Here is a 26,914-nt window from a genome sequence, read left to right on the forward strand (position 1 = left end):
GCTATGTGTGCACTTAGCCTTACTTTATAATATTTTAATGCATGCAGAAAATGATTTTTGCAAGTGGATTTCATAAAATATATATATATATTGCCCCTTTCCCAGGCTCTGTTTATCCTTTCATTCGGTTTGTGCTCATAATTCCACCGAGAGGAACCCCGGAAAAAAAGAGCCACACACTCCCGGTAACAAGGAGCTCGCTGATGGATCCTCAGTTAACTCATCCCGTGGCCAGCAATGGATAATAGACGGTAAACTGTGTAAAAAAAACATGTTTTTAATAATCCCAAATTACAAAAATGATTTTTTTTAGGCCAAAAATACAAGTTAAAAAAAAGTTGTCTCTTTTAGGTTTTCTAAAAGCCTAAAGTAAATAATAATAAAAAATTATATATATATAATTATATATATATATATACACACATATCTATAGATAAGACAAGCCCAACAGCGCCCCCTATGGCCTGAGTGCGACATTTTATCCTCGGTATACTATAAACTACAAATCCCAGCATTCCCTGCACCATCACACAGACTGCTGCCTCTCGGCCCGACCCTCCATCCGTCTTTGCCTGTGGCGGCTGCCAGATGCCCTTTACGATCAAGGTCGCAACAGACTGGAAGCCTGAGATCTGCGCAGCCGCTCTGCCAGCTTCCAAGATGGTGTCCTTCCGTAATGTGAACGTCACAGCGGAAGTGACGTCACATTTCCCCTGCAGTTTCCATAGGAACCACATCGCGTCCCGGAAGTTGCTGGTAAAATCGTCAAATTGATAATTTACAGAAACTGAAACATGCCGGCGGTGTCCTCAGAAGGTGAGAGGCCTAATGCTGGAGAACCACAAGTGCCAGCGGGCCCACCCCTTTTCGGCGACATTAACTGTCTTTATTTCCACTTTTTTGCCCTGGTTTACAGCCTTATTTTAGATGGATGCAGCAAAAAAGTGGGGAAAAGTAAAATACCCTGGGTGTGGAGCCTTCACTCCTGTTTTTTTTCTTAATGGGGTTGTTTCACTGCAGAAATCCCCTTTAATATGAGACCCGGCTCGCAAAAAGTTTCTGACTTGATTTATATTATTTATTGTCATTTGTAGATGAGTGTCAGTGGGATTTCCCAGATATAAAGGCAATGGACGCCATCGACACGGGGAAATAACTCTGCACCGAGCTTCAGTCTGTTATCTTTATGCCTTTATTTATTTTTCACACCCCCTGGTTTATGCAGATTGTAGCCTGATTCACATTTCACATTTTATTTTTCCTGCTGGAGTATCTCTCCCAGTAATATAGGCTGGATGTGAGGTTTGTATGTCTCTCCCGGTAATATAGGCTGGATGTGAGGTCTGGGTGTCTCTCCCAGTAATATAGGCTGGGTGTGAGGTCTGTGTGTCTCTCCCAGTAATATAGGCTGGATGTGAGGTCTGTGTGTCTCTCCCGATAATATAGGCTGGATGTGAGGTCTGTGTCTCTCCCAGTAATATAGGCTGGATGTGAGGTCTGTGTGTCTCTCCCAGTAATATAGGCTGGATGTGAGGTCTGTGTCTCTCCCAGTAATATAGGCTGGATGTGAGGTCTGTGTCTCTCCCAGTAATATAGGCTGGATGTGAGGTATGTATGTCTCTCCCGGTAATATAGGCTGGATGTGAGGTCTGGGTGTCTCTCCCAGTAATATAGGCTGGATGTGAGGTCTGGGTGTCTCTCCCGATAATATAGGCTGGATGTGAGGTCTGTGTCTCTCCCAGTAATATAGGCTGGATGTGAGGTCTGTGTCTCTCCCAGTAATATAGGCTGGATGTGAGGTATGTATGTCTCTCCCGGTAATATAGGCTGGATGTGAGGTCTGTGTGTCTCTCCCAGTAATATAGGCTGGATGTGAGGTCTGTGTGTCTCTCCCGATAATATAGGCTGGATGTGAGGTCTGTGTCTCTCCCAGTAATATAGGCTGGATGTGAGGTCTGTGTGTCTCTCCCAGTAATATAGGCTGGATGTGAGGTCTGTGTCTCTCCCAGTAATATAGGCTGGATGTGAGGTCTGTGTCTCTCCCAGTAATATAGGCTGGATGTGAGGTATGTATGTCTCTCCCGGTAATATAGGCTGGATGTGAGGTCTGGGTGTCTCTCCCAGTAATATAGGCTGGATGTGAGGTCTGGGTGTCTCTCCCAGTAATATAGGCTGGATGTGAGGTCTGTGTGTCTCTCCCAGTAATATAGGCTGGATGTGAGGTTTGTATGTCTCTCCCGGTAATATAGGCTGGATGTGAGGTCTGGGTGTCTCTCCCAGTAATATAGTCTGGATGTGAGGTCTGGGTGTCTCTCCCAGTAATATAGGCTGGATGTGAGGTCTGTGTCTCTCCCAGTAATATAGGCTGGATGTAAGGTCTGTGTGTCTCTCTCAGTAATATAGGCTGGATGTGAGGTCTGTGTCTCTCCCAGTAATATAGGCTGGATGTGAGCTCTATGTGTCTCTCCCAGTAATATAGGCTGGATGTGAGGTCTGGGTGTCTCTCCCAGTAATATAGGCTGGATGTGAGGTCTGGGTGTCTCTCCCAGTAATATAGGCTGGATGTGAGGTCTGGGTGTCTCTCCCAGTAATATAGGCTGGATGTGAGATCTGGGTGTCTCTCCCAGTAATATAGGTTGGATGTGAGGTCTGGGTGTCTGTCCCAGTAATATAGGCTGGATGTGAGGTCTGGGTGTCTGTCCCAGTAATATAGGCTGGATGTGAGGTCTGGGTTTCTTTCCCAGTAATATAGGCTGGATGTGAGGTTTGGGTGTCTCTCCCAGTAATATAGGCTGGATGTGAGGTCTGGGTGTCTCTCCCAGTAATAGAGCCTGGATGTGAGGTCTGGGTGTCTCTCCCAGTAATATAGGCTGGATGTGAGGTCTGGGTGTCTCTCCCAGTAATATAGGCTGGATGTGAGGTCTGGGTGTCTCTCCCAGTAATATAGGCTGGATGTGAGGTCTGGGTGTCTCTCCCAGTAATATAGGCTGGATGTGAGGTCTGGGTGTCTCTCCCAGTAATATAGGCTGGATGTGAGGTCTGGGTGTCTCTCCCAGTAATATAGGCTGGATGTGAGCTCTGTGTGTCTCTCCCAGTAATATAGGCTGGATGTGAGGTCTGGGTGTCTCTCCCAGTAATACAGGCTGGATGTGAGGTCTGGGTGTCTCTCCCAGTAATAGAGCCTGGATGTGAGTCCTGTGTGTCTCTCCTGATAATATAGGCTGGATGTGAGTCCTGTGTATCTCTCCTGGTAATATAGGCTGGATGTGAGTCCTGTGTGTCTCTCCTGGTAATATAGGCTGGATGTGAGATCTGTGTGTCTCCCAGTAATATAGGTTGGATATGCTGAGCAGCACATTTAACCCCTTTACCACTGGGAAATTTTTTTGTTTTTCTTTTTTGTTACCTGTCTTACGAGAGCCATGCAAAGTTTGTTATGCTTAAATCCGCCTTCGTCTGCCAGGAAAAAAATGCGACGTATGACGTATCTGCATTTTGTGTGTCGTGAAGGGGTTAAGAATCCTGACAACCCCTTTAAGATGCCGTAACCCTAAGTAACCCGTGTGTTTGCTGTGACCGTCTGCTGTAGCCGCGCTGCAGATGAGGAGGAGGGATCACGGCAGCATACATGAGGCGGTGAGGTGCGGACATGTCGAAGAGCTGGCCGCCATCGTGAAGGACGGGACCGGTGTGAACGACATGGATCCCGACCATAGGTTTACACCCCTGCACTGGGCGGCCCATTCTGGGAGTCTGGAGGTAACGGACCTATGACCACCTAGATTGTTTTCAGTCACTGACAGCGAGAGGTTAATTTTGGGGGCGCACTGGAACGGCTGTGTGACTGGCTCCACTTGGCACTTTACTGGTTAAGCAGAGCAGATGCTTGCTGTATGATACCTGCCTGCTCTGTACACCCACACCCGTACATTCACGTAAAAGGCAGGACTGGGTTAATTGCACTGGAATTTTGGTCCTGGTTTCTCTCAGATCCAGGACTCTAAAAGGTTAAATGGGGCGCATTGCTTTCTCACTGCCACTAGAGGGAACTCTCTGCATACAGGATTACAATTGAGCTCCATAGAGAAACAGCATGCTGTGAGCTCCCTCTAGTGGTGACTGCAGGAAGCCAGGATTGTATTAGTTATGTTCATGTGGAGGATTTTGAGCTCTGTATCAAGAAAAAAAAGTGATTAATAGGAATAATTCTCTTTACCTATTAAATATTCCTCGATATTCAAGGACAGAGGATTACTGTGCCTTTATGATCATGTTAATCACCAGTTTGTCTATTATCTTGCAGTGTCTTCACTGGTTACTGTGGCACGGGGCCGATATCACTAATGTCACCAGCAGAGGATGGACGGCAGCTCATTTAGCTGCTATAAAAGGACAAGATGCCTGCATGCAGGTCCACAGCAAACATCTACCTGTTTATTTATCTGTCTATTATCTGTCACATATGTCCATGTCTTGCTCTTGATCACAGGCCTTGATTCTCAGTGGAGCAAACCTATCAGCTAAAGATGACCGGCAGTGCTCCCCATCACACCTGGCTGCTTCCCATGGGCACTCATTCACCCTACAGACCATTCTGCGCAGTGTAGCGGTGAGCACAGGCTAAAATACCCATTATTTCGTGGCAGACGGTCTTCATGTGTTGTGGAAGATGTCAAAGTATGATGGGATTAGTCTATATAATTAAGGTTATATTCATTACAGGATACAGGCAGCGCAGATATTAAAGGATGGACACCAGTTCATTATGCTGCATTTCATGGCCGACTCGGCTGTTTACAGCTTCTTGTTAGATGGGGTGCTTCCATGGAAGAAATTGATCATGATGGAAACTCACCAGGTAGATCTATTATTAAATTCATGTCTAACATATAATACTGCCTCTATATACAAGAATATAACTACTATAATACTGCTCCTATGTACAAGAATATAACTACTATAATACTGCCCCTATGTACAAGAATATAACTACTATAATACTGCTCCTATGTACAAGAATATAACTACTATAATACTGCTCCTATGTACTAGAATATAACTACTATAATACTGCCCCTATGTACAAGAATATAACTACTATATTACTGCCCCTATGTACAAGAATATAACTACTATAATACTGCCCCTATATACAAGAATATAACTACTATAATACTGCTCCTATGTACAAGAATATAACTACTATAATACTGCTCCCTATGTACAAGAATATAACTACTATAACACTGCCCCTATGTACAAGAATATAACTACTATAATACTGACACTATATACAAGAATATAATTACTATAATACTGCTCCTATGTACAAGAATATAACTACTATAATACTGCTCCTATGTACAAGAATATAACTACTATAATACTGCTCCCTATGTACAAGAATATAACTACTATAATACTGCCCCTATGTACAAGAATATAACTACTATAACACTGCCCCTATGTACAAGAATATAACTACTATAATACTGACACTATATACAAGAATATAACTACTATAATACTGACACTATATACAAGAATATAACTACTATAATACTGCTCCTATGTACAAGAATATAATTACTATAATACTGCTCCTATGTACAAGAATATAACTACTATAATACTGCCCCTATGTACAAGAATATAACTACTATAACACTGCCCCTATGAACAAGAATATAACTACTATAATACTGACACTATATACAAGAATATAACTACTATAATACTGCCCCTATGTACAAGAATATAACTACTATAACACTGCCCCTATGTACAAGAATATAACTACTATAACACTGCCCCCATGTACAAGAATATAACTACTATAATACTGCCCCTATGAACAAGAATATAACTACTATAATACTGACACTATATACAAGAATATAACTACTATAATACTGCCCCTATGTACAAGAATATAACTACTATAACACTGCCCCTATGTACAAGAATATAACTACTATAACACTGCCCCTATGTACAAGAATATAACTACAATAATACTGACACTATATACAAGAATATAACTACTATAATACTGACACTATATACAAGAATATAACTACTATAATACTGCTCCTATGTACAAGAATAAAATTACTATAATACTGCTCCTATGTACAAGAATATAACTACTATAATACTGCCCCTATGTACAAGAATATAACTACTATAACACTGCCCCTATGAACAAGAATATAACTACTATAATACTGACACTATATACAAGAATATAACTACTATAATACTGCCCCTATGTACAAGAATATAACTACTATAACACTGCCCCTATGTACAAGAATATAACTACTATAACACTGCCCCCATGTACAAGAATATAACTACTATAATACTGCCCCTATGTACAAGAATATAACTACTATAACACTGCCCCTATGTACAAGAATATAACTACTATAATACTGACACTATATACAAGAATATAACTACTATAATACTGACACTATATACAAGAATATAACTACTATAATACTGCTCCTATGTACAAGAATATAATTACTATAATACTGCTCCTATGTACAAGAATATAACTACTATAATACTGCCCCTATGTACAAGAATATAACTACTATAACACTGCCCCTATGAACAAGAATATAACTACTATAATACTGACACTATATACAAGAATATAACTACTATAATACTGCTCCTATGTACAAGAATATAACTACTATAATACTGCTCCCTATGTAAAGAATATAACTACTATAATACTGCCCCTATGTACAAGAATATAACTACTATAACACTGCCCCTATGTACAAGAATATAACTACTATAATACTGACACTATATACAAGAATATAACTACTATAATACTGCTCCTATGTACAAGAATATAATTACTATAATACTGCTCCTATGTACAAGAATATAACTACTATAATACTGCTCCTATGTACAAGAATATAACTACTATAATACTGCCCCTATGTACAAGAATATAACTACTATAACGCTGCCCCTATGTACAAGAATATAACTACTATAATACTGACACTATATACAAGAATATACCTCTATAATACTGCCCCTATGTACAAGAATATAACTACTATAACACTGCCCCTATGTACAAGAATATAACTACTATAACACTGCCCCTATGTACAAGAATATAACTACTATAATACTGACACTATATACAAGAATATAACTACTATAATACTGCTCCTATGTACAAGAATATAACTACTATAATACTGACCCTATGTACAAGAATATAACTACTATAATACTGCTCCCTATGTACAAGAATATAACTACTATAATACTGCTCCTATGTACAAGAATATAACTACTATAATACTGCTCCTATGTACAAGAATATAACTACTATAATACTGCCCCTATATACAAGAATATAACTACTATAATACTGCCCCTATGTACAAGAATATAACTACTATAACACTGCCCCTATATACAAGAATATAACTACTATAATACTGCCCCTATGTACAAGAATATAACTACTATAATACTTCCCCTATGTACAAGAATATAACTACTATAATACTGCCCCATGTACAAGAATATAACTACTATAATACTGCCCCTATGTACAAGAATATAACTACTATAACACTGCCCCTATATACAAGAATATAACTACTATAATACTGACACTATATACAAGAATATAACTACTATAATACCGCTCCTATGTACAAGAATATAACTACTATAATACCGACCCTATGTACAAGAATATAACTACTATAATACTGCCCCTATGTACAAGAATATAACTACTATAATACTGCTCCTATGTACAAGAATATAACTACTATAATACTGACCCTATGTACAGGAATATAACTATTATAATACTGCCCCTATATACAAGAATATAACTACTATACTACTGCCCCTATGTACAAGAATATAACTACTATAACACTGCCCCTATATACAAGAATATAACTACTATACTACTGCCCCTATGTACAAGAATATAACTACTATAACACTGCCCCTATATACAAGAATATAACTACTATAATACTGCCCCTATGTACAAGAATATAACTACTATAATACTGCCCCTATGTACAAGAATATAACTACTATAATACTGCCCCTATGTACAAGAATATAACTACTATAACACTGCCCCTATATACAAGAATATAACTACTATAATACTGACACTATATACAAGAATATAACTACTATAATACTGCTCCTATGTACAAGAATATAACTACTATAATACCGACCCTATGTACAAGAATATAACTACTATAATACTGCTCCCTATGTACAAGAATATAACTACTATAATACTGCCCCTATGTACAAGAATATAACTACTATAATACTGCCCCTATGTACAAGAATATAACTACTATAATACTGCCCCTATGTACAAGAATATAACTACTATAACACTGCCCCTATATACAAGAATATAACTACTATAATACTGACACTATATACAAGAATATAACTACTATAATACTGCTCCTATGTACAAGAATATAACTACTATAATACCGACCCTATGTACAAGAATATAACTACTATAATACTGCTCCTATGTACAAGAATATAACTACTATAATACTGACCCTATGTACAAGAATATAACTACTATAATACTGCCCCCTATGTACAAGAATGTAACTACAGTACTATAATACTGCTCCTATGTGCAAGAATATAACTACTGTAATACTGCACCTATGTACAAGAATATAACTACTATAATACTGCTCCTATGTACAAGAATATAACTACTATAATACTGACCCTATGTACAAGAATATAACTACTGTAATACTGCCCCTATGTACAAGAATATAACTACTATAATACTGCCCCCTATGTACAAGAATGTAACTACAGTACTATAATACTGCTCCTATGTGCAAGAATATAACTACTGTAATACTGCACCTATGTACAAGAATATAACTACTATAATACTGCTCCTATGTACAAGAATATAACTACTATAATACTGACCCTATGTACAAGAATATAACTACTGTAATACTGCCCCCTATGTACAAGAATATAACTACTATAACACTGCTCCTGCGTACAAGAATATAACTACTATAATACTGCCTCCTAGCTGTGAGGTTGTGTGTCAGTGGTTCTCCTCATGTCTGGAGCAAGCCCGGGGAGGGGCCACCCTGGGCGGGGAAGCTCCCCTGGCAAGGCCCAGGCTTCCCGGCCTACACTGGGACTAGCCTCTCAGGCTTCTACTAATCGGAATGTTAATCCCAAAGCCGCTGTGAGACCAGTGAATGCAGCGAGTCAAAGCTGCAGCAGTTCTGTGAAGGAGGAAAAGGCTTTGACTAAAGTTTTGGGAGGAAAACCTTCTCCAGTTCCAGCAAAGAAACAAGAAGGAAAAGTGTTGGTGAGTGATGGAAACCAGCAGAATGTGAAGTCTTGTTGCTCCCCAGTCAGTAAGCAGCTCCTGCCAGGTGCACAGGTGAGATCGGCCCCAGCTGTGCAGACCAGCTCTCCAGCTCCCAGGCAGAGACGGACGTCTTTGGAAAGGCAGACAATGCAGGAGAACCTACAGCAGCATGGCAGTATGGCGCGGTCAGGACGCACACGGTCACAGTCAGGTGGCAGCGATAAACCTGCTGCGGAGCCTGCATCCAGCCAAGGGGCCACAAAACCATCCGTGCTGGACCCGCACAAGACTGTCTTCAAAACCCCTGTACCCGTGGTCAGGACTAAACCTGTGGAGCCGGCGCGTGCACCCGAGCTGCAGCTAGCGGATGAGATACCAGGACTTGTCCGAAAACTGGGTGAGTTACAGCAGCAAAAAAAAGCGCTGCAAATGGAGGTAGACTTCATCTATAGTCTAAAGACCACTAATCCTGCCAGTAATGACGCGTATGACCTGAGACTGAACACACTGGGTGTACAGCTGGCGAGTGTTGTGCAGGACACTGAATCTGTGCTGGAGAGCATGGGGCCCCTGGCAGAGACCTACAGGAACCGCGAGCGGTTCGCCTCCTATAAGCAGGACTGTGCTGTAGAGGCCAGGACCCCTGATGTTCAGGACGGGACCCCCCAGCAGCGGACACGGCCAGTGCTACAGGCTGCCCGCTTCTGCTTCCAGGAGGGGAAACAACTGCAGCAGCAGGCAGCTCAGTGTGAACAGGAGCATGCACTTCAGACTGCAGCAGAGGCACCACAGGTCCCAGAATGCCCCACACAGGAGCAGGACAGTATATGTGAGACTGTTTGTGCTGATGAGACAGCCGAGTGTGAACAGGAGCACACACTGCAGACTCCAGCAGAGGCACCACAGGTCCCAGAATGCCCCACACAGGAGCAGGACAGTGTTTGTGAGACTGTGCTGATGAGGCTGAGGCTGAAGCACAGACTGTGGCTGGGGATGCTGTGCCCATGGGGTCGGGGGTTGGAGGGGTTTCACATTCTGTATTGGACGTCGCACTGTCTGATAATAATGATGCTGCTTATGATAATGTGCATGATATGTGTGACTATCCCCCTTTGCCATCTAGTCCACAAGGTGTGACAGCGCCCCCTGCTGCAGGCCCTCTCCCTGTCAGTCAGCCCAGTGTGACCCGGCAGGATAGATTCTGGGCCAATTACCCCAAGTTCAGAGATGCTGAGGGCTGGAATAAGTTTGTGTTGGTTCCTATCTCCAGGCCGGACACTGTCACAGTAAACATCACCTTCTGGAATGAGGCCGTTCCTCCACAGGACATCGAGGTGTGGCTCCGGAGACACTGTGACCTCGTCTCTGGACTCACCAAGGTCAGAGATGAGGATGGTATCTGGACAATGGGGTGGCGGGTCTTGGTAAAATTACGACAATGTGATAACATCACTGACCACTTACCCAACTCCTTCTTCATTGGGAGGGAGAAGGGAAGGTGTTATTATCCCGGGCAACCCAGAAAGTGCTTCAAATGTGGTGGGAAAGGTCATCTGGCTAACGCCTGTACTGTGGTGAAGTGCAGTCTGTGTGGGGCAATCGGCCATGTCGCTGCAGACTGCCGGGACGTCAGGTGCAACCTCTGTGGTAGGATGGGCCACCCTCACAGGGACTGTCCAGATGCCTGGCACAACATCTGCAGAGTCTTCCCTGATGAGTTAGTGATGGCAGGGGCAGAGGCTCAGGAGGATGAGGATGTGGTGGCAGGGACACATGAGGAGGAGTATTTAATGTCAGGAGAGATGTTGACCAGCTCAGATGCCCACCAGGAGTCCACTCAGGCAGCACCAGAGAAGCAGGGTGCAGAGGGGAACATGGAGGTCGTCCATCAGGTCCAGCAGCCTCAGATAGCCCCCCCTTCAGCATCGCTGTCTGTATCTGATGACTGGAACCTTAATAATAATAAAAGGAAGAAAAAGAACACATCCTCCCGTAAACCTGAGGCAGAATATGACACTGGTCAGACTGCTAGTAAGAAGGTTCAGAATTCTGCAGGAGTGATGGTCGTGTCCAACAGGTATGGAGTTTTATCTGACTCCAATGGTGACGATTATGAGGAAGAGTTGAGGAAAGTTGAGGCTGAGTGTGACAGGGACATAGAGGACCATCCCCCGCCAAAGCGGAAGCCCTTATCTGTGGACCCTCAGGTAGAGTCTGACATGGACACCAGTGGTGGACAGAACATCTCTGACTCATGATGATGGCTGTTACTCTGCTCCTTCTATATTGTGTTGTGATGGCGGGGTTCTCATTGACAGTGACCTCGAGCAATGTGAATAGCATTAAGCTGAGGAGAACTAGACACGTGGTGTACGAACATCTCAAATATCTGGACACAGATGTCATCTTCCTGCAGGAGACACGACTGACATCTCTGGGGCTTATGAGAGAGGCTGAGAGGGAATGGCGGTCCGGTCCTTCTTTCTGGTCACTGGCTGTAGAGCCTTACGCCGGGGTCGCTGTCCTGTTTAACACCAATGATGTGACTGTGCATAGGATGACGGAGGTGGCCATGGGAAGATGTCTGGTCTTGGAAGTCACTATCCATGGGAGGCGACTCCGACTTATTAACATCTATGGGCCACAGACAGTGACTGACAGGATCCAGCTGTTTAATGACGTCAAGTCTTACCTCTTCACTTCTCTTCCAGTGGTGATGGCGGGGGACTTTAATGCCATAATGACATCAGGTGACAGCTCCTCAGGCAGGGCAGTGACCAGGGACGGTAAGGTCCTACATAACGTCATAATGCAGGCAGGATTGACCGACGTTTTCACACGGGGTGGGCGACAGCCAAAATTCACATATTCATGTTCCAACAGGAGCAGTAGGATAGATTTTGCTTTTGTCAGTCCTACTGAGGCTGTCGGCGCCCTGAGTGAGAAGGTCGTCCCTTACTCTGATCACCTTGCCTTGTGCTTCTCTTTGGGTTCCTCTAACCGTCCGGACATTGGTAGAGGGTTGTGGAAGCTCAATTCCAGTCTCCTGGATGATGCCTATGTTCAGAGCCGTGTTCACTACCTTATCCAGCTTCATCTAGACAGGGTTGACTTCTATGACAACATGACCGACTGGTGGGAGGACGTCAAGGAGGATATCAGATCCCTCTTAAAGAGACTGTCAGTTAATAAAGGGAGGAATAAATACAGCCAGTACCTAAAGCTGCGCAAAGAATTGGAGTCACTGTATTCGGCGGGCGGGGATGACAAAGTGAAGATCGACCGGCTGAAATCTGAGATAAAGCAGTATCAGTATAGCAGGTATACCTCCCTGGTTCTTGAACGGGATTATGGGTCCTTAGGGGCCCCTGATCCCTTTGAGAATTGCAGGGAGCGGGTGGCCAAAAAAATGGTCACGGGTCTCACCGACTCCCAGGGTGTATTGCAGGATTCACGGGAGGGTATCCTGGAGGTGGTGAGATCTTACTATGCTGACTTGTTTCAGAGGAAAGTTTTGGATAATGATAAGATGGCTCAATTCTTGGAGGCAACTCCAGTGCCTGATACTAATGATCTGGACTTTTCTCCTTTGACAGCAGAATTAACGGTGGAGGAAGTTAAGGAGGCTATTGATAAGTTATATCTGAAGAAGGCACCAGGTCCAGATGGTATAACGGCAAAATATTATAAGAAATTCAGAGACCTCCTGGCTCCAATTCTCGTGGATGTGTATAGGAATTGTCTAGAAAATCACCTGATGCCTCCATCCATGAGAGTGTCCTCGTTAATTCTGCTGTCTAAAGGTAAAGAGCCGAGCGACATCAAGAACTGGAGGCCGATTGCCCTCTTGAATGTGGACAGGAAGATTCTAGCAAAGATCCTATTTTCTAGATTAGTCTGTTTGTCCCCGGCACTGTTGGCAGGCTCTCAGTTTGGCACAGTAAAAGGGCGGAACATCTCTGGAGCAGTCATCTCGATACGAGAGATGTTTGAGAGATGTAAAGCTCTGCGGTGTGGGAGATATGTTGTTAGTCTGGACCAGGCTAAAGCCTTTGACAGGATTGATCATGACTATCTGTGGGCCACTTTGTCAAAGTACGGTATTCCGGGACAATTTGTGGATTGGCTGAAGATGTTGTACAGAGAGGCGGTGAGCTTTCCTCTGATTAATGGTTGGCAGGGTGACACTTTTGGAGTTGGGGCAGGGGTGAGACAGGGCTGCCCACTGAGTCCGCTCCTGTATGTTTTTGCCCTAGATCCGTTTCTGAGGTCACTGCAGGAGTGCGATTTTCAGGGGGTGCCGGTCCCCCACTGCCCGCCTCTGAATGTTGTTGCCTATGCGGACGATGTGACGCTGGTGATCTCCAATCCTCGTGAGGTGCAGATGTTATCTGCGTCCATCAGAAGCTACTCAGAGGCCTCCGGGTCTCTTGTCAACCTTGAAAAGAGTCAAGCTCTGTGGACATTAGATACTGAGCCCAGCTTTGATCTGCCACAGTTTTCCAAAGCCTCCACCCATATTAAGATCCTAGGGGTTAAATTTGGGAGGGATGATAATGCCACGCTAAATTGGGAGGAGAAATTGGAAACCGGAAATGCAAAGGTTCAGCGATGGAAGAACTGGAGGCTGACCTACAGAGAAAGGGTCACAATGTTGAAGACGTACCTGGTCCCCATTTTCTTGTATGTCTCTGTCATTTTCCCTTTGCCAGAATCCTTCTCTGCGAGGCTCTTCAGCCTGTTCTTCCAGCTCTTGTGGGGGAATAGGTTGAACCTAATAAAGAGGGGAATAACGTACCTACGGCGGAGAGAGGGTGGGCTGGATATGTTGAATCCAAGGGTTTTCTTTGACTCCTTGTTTCTAAAGGTGAATTTTGGGAACATGGACTCAAACAGTAGCTCCCTGTGGGTAAATAGTATCAGGTACTGGATATTGCCTTTTGCAGAATCTTGGGTGCGAGGCGGCAGTCTCAAGAGGAGGAGATGGACAGGTGACCACCTCCCCCAGTATCTGGACTATGGTCTGAAGTGTGTTAGGAGGTGGGGACTGGAGAAGTCCTACATTGAGAGTAATACGAGGAAAGATCTGTATGCTCGTGTATGTGGGACTTTCTTCTACTCTCCACTGGCCCTGAGAGACTGTGTCACCACCACCCTGCAGGAAAGCCTTAGGTTCCTAAACGGGAAATGGCTACCTCCTAAACTGTTTGATGTCACTTGGCTTTCACTGCATAGTCGGCTCTTTGTCAGAGGGAACCTGAAACATCTGTGTGTCTCTGATCAGAATTGTCCCCTTGGTTGTCAGCAGGAGGAGACTATGGAGCACTTTATATGTGATTGCTGGGGAGGGAGGAAGATCTGGGAGGAAGTGTCAGATAATCTGAAAATCCCCAGACTGCGGACTCTAAAGTATCCCGACATAATCTATGGTGTCCCCTCCACTGTTAAGGGCATGTCACACTAAGAGATATCGCTAGCAATATCGCTATAACTAGTGACGTTATAGCGATATTGCTAGCGATATCGCTGTGTCTGATACTTACCAGCGACCGGCTCCCCCGCTGGTTATCGCTGATCGCGCGAGAACGTTCAGGACTGTTTCTCGTCGTCAGCTTCCTGTGGCGCTTCCTGCTGTGAGGACGAGCGACGCGTGGAGCCGGGCGGGAGGACGCAGGATTGCCTGGTGTGACAGGTAAGTAGCGATCCCCGTCCCCAGCGATGTCGCTAGTGAGATCTGTGTGGCAGCTCACTAGCGACCACTTAGCGATGTACCAGCGATCCTGACCGCGTCATATTGCTGATCGGGATCGCTGGTACATCGCTAAGTGTGACAGTACCTTAAGTAACATCGACAGATAGACGATGTACATCATAATCAGTGTCATCAAATACTATCACTGGCATATGAGAACCTGGGTGTCACTGCACAATGAGCCGTTCTATCACACCGCTGCCGCCAATCAGGTTATGTCAGAACTCCGGTGGATAAAATCACTGGAAGTTGGAAGGAGTCCAGGAAACATAACTTTATGGAGAAACGTAAAATTCAGTTAGAAAATATGATAATTTTTTTTTTTTTTTTAACTTTCTTTTTCCATCCCCAGGTGTGGACACTTTAATTTATTTATGAATATGATCTGATTATGCAGTGCTGTATATACAGTATATAACCTAAGTGATTTGTGTTTTGTAATACTGGATGATTTTTGTTTTATTATAATTGTATTTATGTTTGGTTTATAATAAAAATTGCCCCCTATGTACAAGAATATAACTACTATAATACTGCCCCTATGTACAAGAATATAACTACTATAATACTGCCCCCTGTGTACAAGAATATAACTACTATAATACTGCCCCTATGTACAAGAATATAACTACTATAATACTGCCCCCTATATACAAGAGTATAACTACTATAATACTGCTCCTATGTACAAGAATATAACTACTATAATACTGCTCCTATGTACAAGAATATAACTACTATAATACTGCCCCCTGTGTACAAGAATATAACTACTATAATACTGCCCCTATGTACAAGAATATAACTACTATAATACTGCCCCCTATATACAAGAGTATAACTACTATAATACTGCTCCTATGTACAAGAATATAACTACTATAATACTGCTCCTATGTATAGGAATATAACTACTATAATACTGCTCCTATGTACAAGAATATAACTACTATAATACTGCCCCCTATGTACAAGAATATAACTACTATAATACTGCTCCTATATACAAGAATATAACTACTATAATACTGCCCCCTATGTACAAGAATATAACTACTATAATACTGCTCCTATGTACAAGAATATAACTACTATAATACTGCCCCCTATGTACAGGAATATAACTACTATAATACTGCCCCCTATATACAAGAATATAACTACTATAATACTGCTCCTATGTACAAGAATATATCTACTATAATACTGCCCCTATGTACAAGAATATAACTACTATAATAATGATCTTATGTACAAGAATATAACTACTATAATACTGCTCCTATGTACAAGAATATATCTACTATAATACTGCCCCTATGTACAAGAATATAACTACTATAATAATGATCTTATGTACAAGAATATATCTACTATAATACTGCCCCTATGTACAAGAATATAATTACTATAATACTGCTCCTATGTACAAGAATATAATTACTATAATACTGCCCCTATGTACAAGAATATAACTACTATAATACTGCTCCCTATGTACAAGAATATAACTACTATAATACTGCCTCCTATGTACAAGAATATAACTACTATAATACTGCCTCCTATGTACAAGAATATAACTACTATAATACTGCCCCTATGTACAAGAATATAACTACTATAATACTGCTCCTATGTACAAGAATATAACTACTATAATACTGCCCCTACGTACAAGAATATAACTACTATAATACTGCTCCTATGTACAAGAATATAACTACTATAATACTGCTCCTATGTACAAGAATATATCTACTATAATACTGCTCCCATGTACAAGAATATAACTACTATATTGATGCTGTATAATATATATTACAGGATTTTTTTTGTCTATTATGCTATTATAAGTGCATTTAGCCGCCATGGAGGGACATCTGCATTGCTTAAAATTTCTGCTCAGTAAGCTCCCCAGCTTCACCTGTGCACTGGAGGCAAGAAACAATAAGGGAGACAACCCAAAGGACCTGGCAAGAAGATTTTATAAGGAGAAAATCATTCAGTATATAGACGGTGTAGAGTACGAGAGGGATCATCCAGAGGAGATGGAGAGTGAGTATACCAAAGAGCCGAGTTTTCTACCAATTCTCATGAAATCTGTGCTGTAGTTTAGTGGTATAGAACTTTTCCTTCTCACTTCCTATAGCCGTAGCTGCAAATGATCACCCCTAGGGGGAGCTCACTGCACACAGATAGACACAGCCTTCATAGGGTTGAATATTGTATTTGTCTTCAGTGAGCTCCCCCTAGTGGCAGACAGAAGCTTACATTTGCTTGTGTCAGATTCTATTTATCAATCTACAGTGGCTTGCGAAAGTATTCACCCCCTTAGCTTTTTACCTGTTTTTTACATTACAACCTATATTTTTGTAATCCAATTTGTGTGTGATGCATCAGCACTAAATAGTCTAAGTTGGTGAAGTGATCTAAGAAAAATATAGACAGAAAATACATTTATGGGATCAAATAACTAAAAATTGTCATGTGCATATGTATTCACCCCTTTTGCTATAAAGCCCTTAAAAATTTCAGGTGCAATCAATTCCCTTCATAAGTCCCATTCTTATTGACTGTACATCCCCTTGTGTGTCTCTAAGTGTCACTCACATCTGTCAGTATATATACTTTACCTTTTCTACAAGGCAACAGGGGCTGCAACACCATTAACAAGAGGCACCACTAACCAAACACCATGAAGACCAAGAGATCTCCAAACACTACCATGAAGACCAAGGACATCTCCAAGCACCACCATAAAGACAAAGCAGATCTCCAAGCAACACAATGAAGACCAAGGAGATCTCCAAACACCACCATGAAGACCAAGGAGAGCTCCAAACACCACCATGAAGACCAAGGAGAGCTCCAAACACCACCATGAAGACCAAGGAGATCTCCAAGCAACACCATGAAGACCAAGAAGAGCTCCAAACACCACCATGAAGACCAATGAGATCTCCAAACACCACCATGAAGACCAAGGTGATCTCTAAACAACACCATGAAGACCAAGGAGATCTCTAAACACAACCTTCAAGACCAAGGAGATCTCCAAACACCACCATGAAGACCAAGGAGATCTCTAAGCAACACCATGAGAACAAAGGATATTTTCAAACACCATGAAGACCAAGGAGATTTCCCATACACCACCATGAAGACCAAGGAGATCTCTAAGCAACACCATGAGAACAAAGGATATTTTCAAACACCATGAAGACCAAGGAGATTTCCATACACCACCATGAAGACCAAGGAGATCTCTAAGCAACACCATGAGAACAAAGGATATTTTCAAACACCATGAAGACCAAGGAGATTTCCATACACCACCATGAAGACCAAGGAGATCTCTAAGCAACACCATGAAGACCAAGGAGATTTCCAAACGCCATGAAGACCAAGGAAATGTTCCAACAACACCATGAAGACCAATGAGATCTCCAAACAAGTCAGGGACAAAGTTGTTGAGAAGTACAAGTCGGGGTTGAGTTATAAAAAAAAAAAATATTCCAATCTCAGGTAACCCCCTCCCACCGAAACACCATCAAATCCATTATCACCACATAGAAAGAACATCATACCACAACAAACCTGCCAAGAGAGGGTGTCCACCTAAACTCTCAGCCCAGGCAAGGAGGGCATTAATTAGAGAGGCAACACAGAGACCAAAGGAAACCCTGATGGCACTGCAGAGTTCGCAAGCAGAGGACTGGAGAATCTGTCCATACGAACACAATAAGCCGTGCACTTCATAGAGGTGGCCTACATGAAATAGTGGGCAGAAAAAGCCTTTACTTACAATTTTTGTAAGGCTCGTTTTAAGTTTGCCAAAAGACGCATGGTAGACTCCCCAAATATATGGAGGAAGGTGCTGTGGTTAGAGGAGACCAAAATTTAACTTTTTGGCCACCGAGGTAAAAGCTATGTCGGCACCAGATCAACACAGCTCATCACCCCCTAGAACATCATTCCTACAGTGAAACATGATGGTGGCAGTATCATGCTGTGGGGATGTTTTTCGGCATCAGGGACAGGGACAATAGTCCGAGTTGAAGGGAAGATGCATGATGTGAAATACAGGGATATTTTTGAGCAAAAGTTGTTTCAGTTTGTCAGTGATTTGAGACTGGGACGAAGGTTCACATTCCAACAAGGCAATGATCGATCTGTCTGTCTATTGTTTTAATTATGGTTATTCTTGTCTTTGTTAGATTTGGCGTTCCCTGCTCACGTCGCTGCCTATAAAGGTGATCTGTTAACTCTTCGAAAACTGGTAGAGAGTGGAATAATTAACATTAACGAGCGAGATGATAAAGGCTTCACTCCCTTACACAAAGGTGAGAATTCTGAAAAAAATGGGACAAGCCCGTCTATTAGGGAACGTCTTACAATTCTACGAGGCGATACATGTGATGTAACCGGGTGTTGTGCTCCTCAGCCGCGAGTCATGGTCAGGTGGAGTGTATACAGTGGCTGCTGGAAATGGGGGCGGACTACAACATCACCACTGAGGCTGGGGAGACCCCAAAAGATGTTGCGAAAAGGTAGTAGGGTAATTTCCCATGTGCCGTCTTGGATTCTGACCTGGACTACTCGCTGTTGACCTGTTTCCATGTGTCGGTGACAGGTCCGCTCATGCAACTGCGGTAAAGCTCTTCGGGGGCAGAGCCGATGAAGATTCAGAGGAGGAGTTAGGCGAAGACGACCCCTTGTTTTTCGAGAGACACGGCGTAGAAGGAAGCACCGATCAACAAGAAGACATAACCCTGAGTGCCAGTGAAAAGAAAAAGTCCCGCGGTACGTAGAGAAAAATAGGGGGAAGACGTAGGGAGCGGGTTGGAGGTCTTCTTCCTGGACTGGTGCTGACCTCAAAACTAGGGTCTCCAAAATGTGCATGCTTGGAGTTGTAGTTCTCAAACTAGCTGGAGAGACACAGACTGGAAGTCGGTGGTCGAGTATTTTGGAACAGCTTTGTGTAGAGTATTAAAGATCAGTGTTCTATTGTCTTTCTTCCAGCGAGAGCCCACGACAAGATGAAAGAACTCGAGAAGTTGCTGGAGATCGCAAAAAGCAATTTCAAGCATCTGGGTGGCATCCTGGAAGAAGACAATCGGAGGAAAAAGGAGCAGAAAGAATCTGAGAAGTAAAGGTTTAGCATTAAAGGGATTGTCCAGGACTTTAACATTGATGGCCCATCCTTGGGATAGGTGATCAGTGTCTGATTGGAGCCGCACACGCCATCAGCTGCATAGTGGCCGCGGCCGGGTACTGCACATCCCCTATTGATTTGAATAGGGGGCGGATAGCAGTAAGAAGTGATCAATAAATCATACTGCTCCCCCCCCATAAAATAACCTCTCATGGCTTATTTGCTGGAAAAGAAAAAAAAAATGGTCCCAGTAATTGGCAACTCATACCAACTTTTTTTTTGTATTTTACCGTTGAAATTGTTGCAAAATAAGGGAAATCGGTATAAAAAAAAAAATATTTATCTCTATAATTGTACTGACCTGGAGAATCGGGTTTCCCAACCACATTATGTGGTCTCTCACGGTCCGGCAGTGACATATAACTTAAAGCGGAATTAACCAGTCTCAGATATGGCTTTTTCTTTGCCTCTCTGCCCTGAAGGCCAGCACCCCGGAGTCGCCTCTTCACTGTAGACGTGGACACTGGCGTTTTGAGGGAACTATTTAATGAAGCTGCCAGTTGAGGACCTGTGAGGCGTCGATTTCTCAAACTACAGACTCTAATGTACTTGTCTTGTTGCTCAGTTATGCAGCGGGGCCTCCCACTTCTCTTTCTTCTCTGGTTAGAGCCTGTTTGTGCTCTCCTCTGAAGGGAGTAGTACACACCGTTGTAGGAAATCTTCAGTTTTTTGGCAATTTCTCGCATGGAATAGTGTTCATTTCTACGAACAAGAATAGACTGTCGAGTTTCACATGAAAGTTCTTTTTTTCTGGCCATTTTGAGAGTTTAATGGAAGCAACAAATGTAATGCTCCAGATTCTCAACTAGCTCAAAGGAAGGTCAGGTTTATAGCTTCTCTAATCAGCCAAACTGTTTTCAGCTGTGCTAACATACTTGCACAAGGGTTTTCAAGGGTATTCTAACCATCCATTAGCCTTCTTACACAGTTAGCAAACACAAAGTACCATAAGAACACTGGAGTGATGGTTGTTGGAAATGGGCCTCTATACACCTATGAAGATATAGCCATACAAACCAGACGTTTGCAGATAGAATAGTCATTTACCACATTAACAATGTATAGAGTGTATTTCTGACTCATTTAATGTTAGATTCATTGGAAAAAACTGTGCTTTTCCTTCAAAAATAAGGAAATTTCTAAGTGACCCTAAACTTTTACACGGTAGTGTATCCTTGGTTACTATCACCCATATAGTGAGTTGTTAGTGGTCTAATGCTAGATACCTGAGCTACCGCAATACCCTGCACATGCATTATAGCTAATCAGAACTATACTGCATTTCTAATCGGAGGCATTTGCTAATATTATTACTACACCTACTACGTATTGGGATAGGATTTTGGAGATGGGAATACCCCTTTTAAGGCCTGATTTTCTCCGTAGGGTGATCAGAGATTTGGAGGCACAGCTGGAGTACGAGCGTCTGCGCCGGGAGAAGATGGAAGTCCAGCTTGATGAATACCGGGTGCAGATCTCTCAGCTCAGCAGCTGCCTGCAGCAGACGAAACCTCCTTCCAGACCCAGCGTGAGCGGTTCATACCCCATAGAGCGCTAGAATCGTCTTATGACAGGAAGACTGTCATATTTCTTCACCAGCAGCACAGAGTATTTTAGGAGCCGCTTGCGTCGGTCCCGCGATGATCTGTAACTGTCTGTGGCCTCCTAAACGGCTCATAGTGGACAGAGCAGGGTCCCCCGAACAGATCCCCCTCAGCAGCACAAAGTATTTAAGGAAAGGATTAAAGCTGCTTTTATGGCAGGGATTTAGTCACAGATGTGACGTTGGTGAAGGAATTGAAATGGGGGCAACGAGATGGGAAATGGGGCAACCAAGTGACTACAAAGGGGAAAGTTACAGCAGTAAATGGCGGCTTTATCTGGAGCAGTTTCTTTTTATTTCCCATTGACGTAAATGGCGCGAGCTACAGCGTCGTAGCCGCGAGACGGGACTACGTCCATGGGAAGTGATGGATGGGACTTACCTTCCAGGTGTTAGGGGGCAGAAAGCATCGAGCGGGACCTCGGATGAGGCGGTAGAGCCTTGGTTACTGACTATTCAGGGAAGGTATTTTAGTTAATTCGACAATCGGGCGTGGCTTAAAACTTTTGCTGTGTGTTCGTAATGACCCATTATATGAATAGTGGTGTGAGAGGGTGGCGATACCCTGTAATTACATAATATCGTATAACTCATGCATATCTGCATCATATTATACAGGTATGTAGAAGACAAGGAGCCGGTTCATATACATAGAAATCATGGAGCCCCATGTCAAAAAAATCGGGGAGGGGGTCATGTATTAAGGCAGGTAAACTAATTATGCCCATACTGAAGCCCCTTAGTGTTCTCACCCACTATTATAACCCTTTCATGGCCATCATAGAGTATAGTGCCCCCTATAGCACATTATGACACCACAGTGCCTCCAGTCAAGTATAATGCCACCAGTTACCCCAACACAGTATCATTTCTCCCACAGCATGATGCCCCTAAAGTGCCCCCCACACAGTATGATGGCTTCCCCACCCCCTATACATAGCAAGGAGGCCCCACAGCTCTGCTATATATAGAATTGATGCGCCACAGCTCCCCTATATACAGTGGGCACGGAAAGTATTCAGACCCCCTTTACATTTTTCACTCTTTGTTTCATTGCAGCCATTTGGTAAATTCAAAAAAGTTTATTTTTTTCTCGTTAATATACACTCTGCACCACATCATGACTGCAAAAAACAGAAATGTAGAAATTTTTGCAAATATATTAAAAAAAGGAAAACTGAAATCTCACATGGTCATAAGTATTCAGCCCCTTTGCTCAGTATTGAGTAGAAGCATCTTTTGAGCTAGTACAGCCATGAGTCTTTTTGGGAATGATGCAACAAGTCTCTCACCCCTGGATTTGGGGATCCTCTGCCATTCTTCTTGGCAGATCCTCTCCAGTTCCATCAGGTTGGATGGTGAACGTTGGTGGACAGCCATTTTCAGATTTCTCCAGAGATGCTCAATTGGGTTTAGGTCAGGGCTCTGGCTGGGCCAGTCAAGAATGGTCACAGAGTTGTTCTGAAGCCACTCCTTTGTTATTTTAGCTGTGTGCTTAGGGTCATTGTCTTGTTGGAAGGTGAACCTTCGGCCAAATCTGAGGTCCAGAGCACTCTGGAAGAGGTTTTCATCCAGGATATCTTTATACGTAGCCACATTCATGTTCCCTTCAATTACAACCAGTCATCCTGTTCCTGCAGCTGAAAAACATCCCCATAGCATGATGCTGTCACCACCATGTTTCACTGTTGGGATTGTATTGGGCAGGTGATGAGCAGTGCCTGGTTTTCTCCACACATACCACTTAGAATTATCACCAAAAAGGTCTTTGTCTCATCAGACCAGAGAATCTTATTTCTCATAGTCTGGGAGTCCTTCATGTGTTTTTTTGTAAACTCTGCCTTTCTTATGTCTGGCACTGAGGAGAGGCTTCTGTCGGGCCACTCTGCCATAAAGGCCCTACTGGTGGAGGGTTGCAGTGATAGTTGACTTTGTGGAACTTTCTCCCATCTCCCTACTGCATCTCTGGAGCTCAGCCACAGTGATCTTGGGGTTCTTCTTTACTTCTCTCACCAAGGCTCTTCTCCCACGATTGCTCAGTTTGGCTGGACGGCCAGGTCTAGGAAGACTTTTGGTGGTCCCAAACTTCTTCCATTTAAGGATTATGGAGGCCACTGTGTTCTTAGGAACCTTGAGTATTGCAGATATTCTTTTGTAACCTTGGCCAGATCTGTGGCCTCCACAATTCTGTCTCTGAGCTCCTTGGCCAGTTCCTTTGACCTCATGATTCTCATTTGGTCTGACATGCACTGTGAGGTCTTATATAGACAGGTATGCGCCTTTACAAATCAAGTCCTATCAGTGTAATTAAACACAGCTGGACGCCAATGAAGTAGTACCATCTCAAGGAGGATCACAAGGAAATGGACAGCGTGTGACTTAGGCTGAGCTCACACGTGGCGTTTTTTTCGCGTTTCCGCGGCGGTTTTAACCGTGCGATTTTGCCACGAAAACGCGAAAAATAAGCATCCCATGCATTCCTATGGGATTCCGCAATGCTGTGCTAATGCTGCGGTTTTTACCGCGGCGGAATCGCTTCGCGGTAAAAAACGCAGCATGCTCATTAATTTGTGGAATCGCGGCGATCCCGCACCCATAGGAATGCATTGTTCCGCTTACTTTCCGCATGTGGCTGTGCACACCATGCGGAAAGTAAGCAGAACAATTGCGGATGGTACCCACGGTCCGGAGGAGAGGAGACTGTCCTCCGGGCTTTGGGTACCATATCCCTGTAAAAAAAATAGAATTTAAAATAAAAAATATTGTTATTCTTACCTTCCGGCGTCCCGCACAGCATTCTCGCCTCTCTCCACGCTCCCGGTCCCAGTAAGCCTTTGCGAAAATGCCCGCGATGGCGTCCGTTCTTGCGGGATCGCGAAGTCGCGCGACATCGCGATCCCGCGAGACCGGACGTCATCGCGGGCATTTTCGCAAAGGATTACTGGGAACGGATGCGCGGGACGTCGGAAGGTGAGAATAACACCATTTTTTACATTCTATCTTTTACTACTGATGCTGCATTGGCGTCCTCAGTAGTTAAAAGTTGGTCACACTGGTCAAACACTATGTTTGACCAGTGTGACCAACCTGTCAATCAGTTCTTCAAGCGATGCTACGGATCGCTTGGAAAGCGCTAGCATTTTGCAAGCTAATTACGCTTGCAAAATGCTAGTTTTTCCGCGGGAAAATCGCGGGAATTTAAAATGTGATTTTCCCGCGGAATGGAATTCCGGAGGTAATTTCCACGAGAGTTCCGGTACATGTGCACTTAGCCTTACTGTAGATATGAGTGTCTGAGCAAAGGGTCTGAATACTTACGACCATGTGATATGTTTTTCTTTTTATTATAAATTTGCAAAAAAATTTCTACATTTCTGATTTTTTTTCAGTGAAGATGGGGTGCAGAGTGTACATTAATGAGAAAAAAAAAAATGAACTTTTTTGAATTTACCAAATGGCTGCAATGAAACAAAGAGTGAAAAATGTAAAGGGGTCTGATTACTTTCCGTACCCACTGTGTAGCATGGAGGCCCCACACCTCCTTATCCTTATACACAGTATGATGTCCTCTACAGTCACATGTAGTTTGAGGGTGCACACACAAAGCATTATAACCCTCGCCATCCTCCACTCAATATAAAGACCCCCCATGTCCCCAGCACACTATTGGGACCCCCACCTACATTTCCAACAATGGAGGTGTGATGTAATGACGTCATTGTGCCTGATGTGATTATTCACTGAGACGCACAGGCAGTGTGATGAAGCCGGGAGCTGACGGATCCCTCCTGCACCATTCTGTTCCACGGTGTCCATAGGATGCAGACAGATACCGTTGAAATTGTAATTACAGATCATGAGAGTTAGGAAGCGGTTCCACTTAGCACCCCCCCCCCCCCAATTCACAGGTCTTATAGAGGCCTATTGGTCTGCAGTTAAATCTGGTACACCCCTGCACAAGGCTCGTTCCTTACAGCATGGACACATTTTGCTTCCTCTTAGAGCTCCAAATCTCTCGCAGCTGTCTGCAGCCACCACTAGGGGGAGCCCACAGCACACTATGTAATGGCGTATTCTGTGCACGGTGTGCAGTGAGCTCCCTCTAGTGGTGGCTTCAGGCATCCAGCATTTTATCATTTCACTCTTTTTTTTTTTTTTTTCCTGTGCAGATTTGCTGCTGTAGATCAGGAAGATGAAGCTCCATCCAGCGGTAAAAACGTGATCAAAAAGTGAAAGGAGTTTTACCCAATTCATCCTGGCCTTGTTATAAATACTGAAATCATCATGCACTCACCCTCCCCTGAGCAGGAGTGGAGATGCAGCATCAGACCTGGGGAGGGTGAGTGCATGCTGATTTTAGTATTTTTAACAAGGCCAGGTTAAAAACTAGTACAAAAAAAAAAAAAAAATTTGAAAGGGGAAATTCTGTTTAATCTGCACAGGTTGTAGAGGTATTGCCTCCAGTCAGCGCAGGCTGCAGTACCACACACGACCTGAAGAAAGCTGTGGCACTGTGTTTACAAGAAACCAATATTCTTAACCCAAATATTTCCTGACATGACTTCTCCTTTCTCCAGAAACTGTCCGACGCGTACAAGGAGAAGAAAAGCGTGAAGAAGAAAGCGGCTCCGCAGCAAAACCCCGGCGGCGTGTTTGTGAAGAGAGGAGCGGAGAAGTAACACAATGCATGCTGGGAGTTAGACCTTCGCTGGTCACCTGACCCCTGGATTGTCTATAGAAAAATCAGACTTTTCTGGATTTTATGCCAAAATTGAATATTTTTGTATTACCTGTTTAGTGGCTGAACTTTGTAAGAAGAAAAAAAACAAAACAATTAAAACTTTCTTTGTATTTTTTAGACTTGTAATTTTTTTGTATTTTTCTGTTAATAAAGCTGCGTGAGGACTGGGCCACCCAGTGGTGGTTGTT

At 43.3% G+C, this 26,914-nt stretch overlaps 1 protein-coding gene across 2 annotated transcripts; it reads left to right on the forward strand.

The window, feature by feature from the left end:
• The first annotated feature begins 632 nt into the window (after positions 1 to 632).
• Positions 633 to 26,841, forward strand: ANKRD42 (ankyrin repeat domain 42). Of its 2 annotated transcripts, XM_073569191.1 has the most exons (12): positions 725 to 816; positions 3,590 to 3,759; positions 4,304 to 4,411; positions 4,490 to 4,609; positions 4,723 to 4,858; positions 17,022 to 17,222; positions 19,385 to 19,510; positions 19,612 to 19,717; positions 19,801 to 19,970; positions 20,190 to 20,316; positions 21,769 to 21,910; positions 26,563 to 26,841. In XM_073569191.1, the coding sequence occupies exons 1-12, from the start codon at positions 795 to 797 to the stop codon at positions 26,662 to 26,664; spliced, it is 1,530 nt and encodes a 509-aa protein (XP_073425292.1). In that variant the 5' UTR covers positions 725 to 794; the 3' UTR covers positions 26,665 to 26,841. The 2 variants fall into 2 exon arrangements, with proteins under 2 accessions (XP_073425293.1, XP_073425292.1); XM_073569192.1 differs by lacking the exons at positions 19,385 to 19,510; positions 19,612 to 19,717; positions 19,801 to 19,970; ... (1 more) ...; positions 21,769 to 21,910; positions 26,563 to 26,841 and having other exon boundaries at positions 633 to 816; positions 16,992 to 17,106.
• Positions 26,842 to 26,914: the final 73 nt, after the last annotated feature.

Source organism: Dendrobates tinctorius, unplaced genomic scaffold, assembly GCF_039654945.1.
Source record: "Dendrobates tinctorius isolate UK_male_01 unplaced genomic scaffold, ASM3965494v1 ptg000023l, whole genome shotgun sequence".
NCBI classification, from domain to species: Eukaryota; Metazoa; Chordata; class Amphibia; order Anura; family Dendrobatidae; genus Dendrobates; species Dendrobates tinctorius.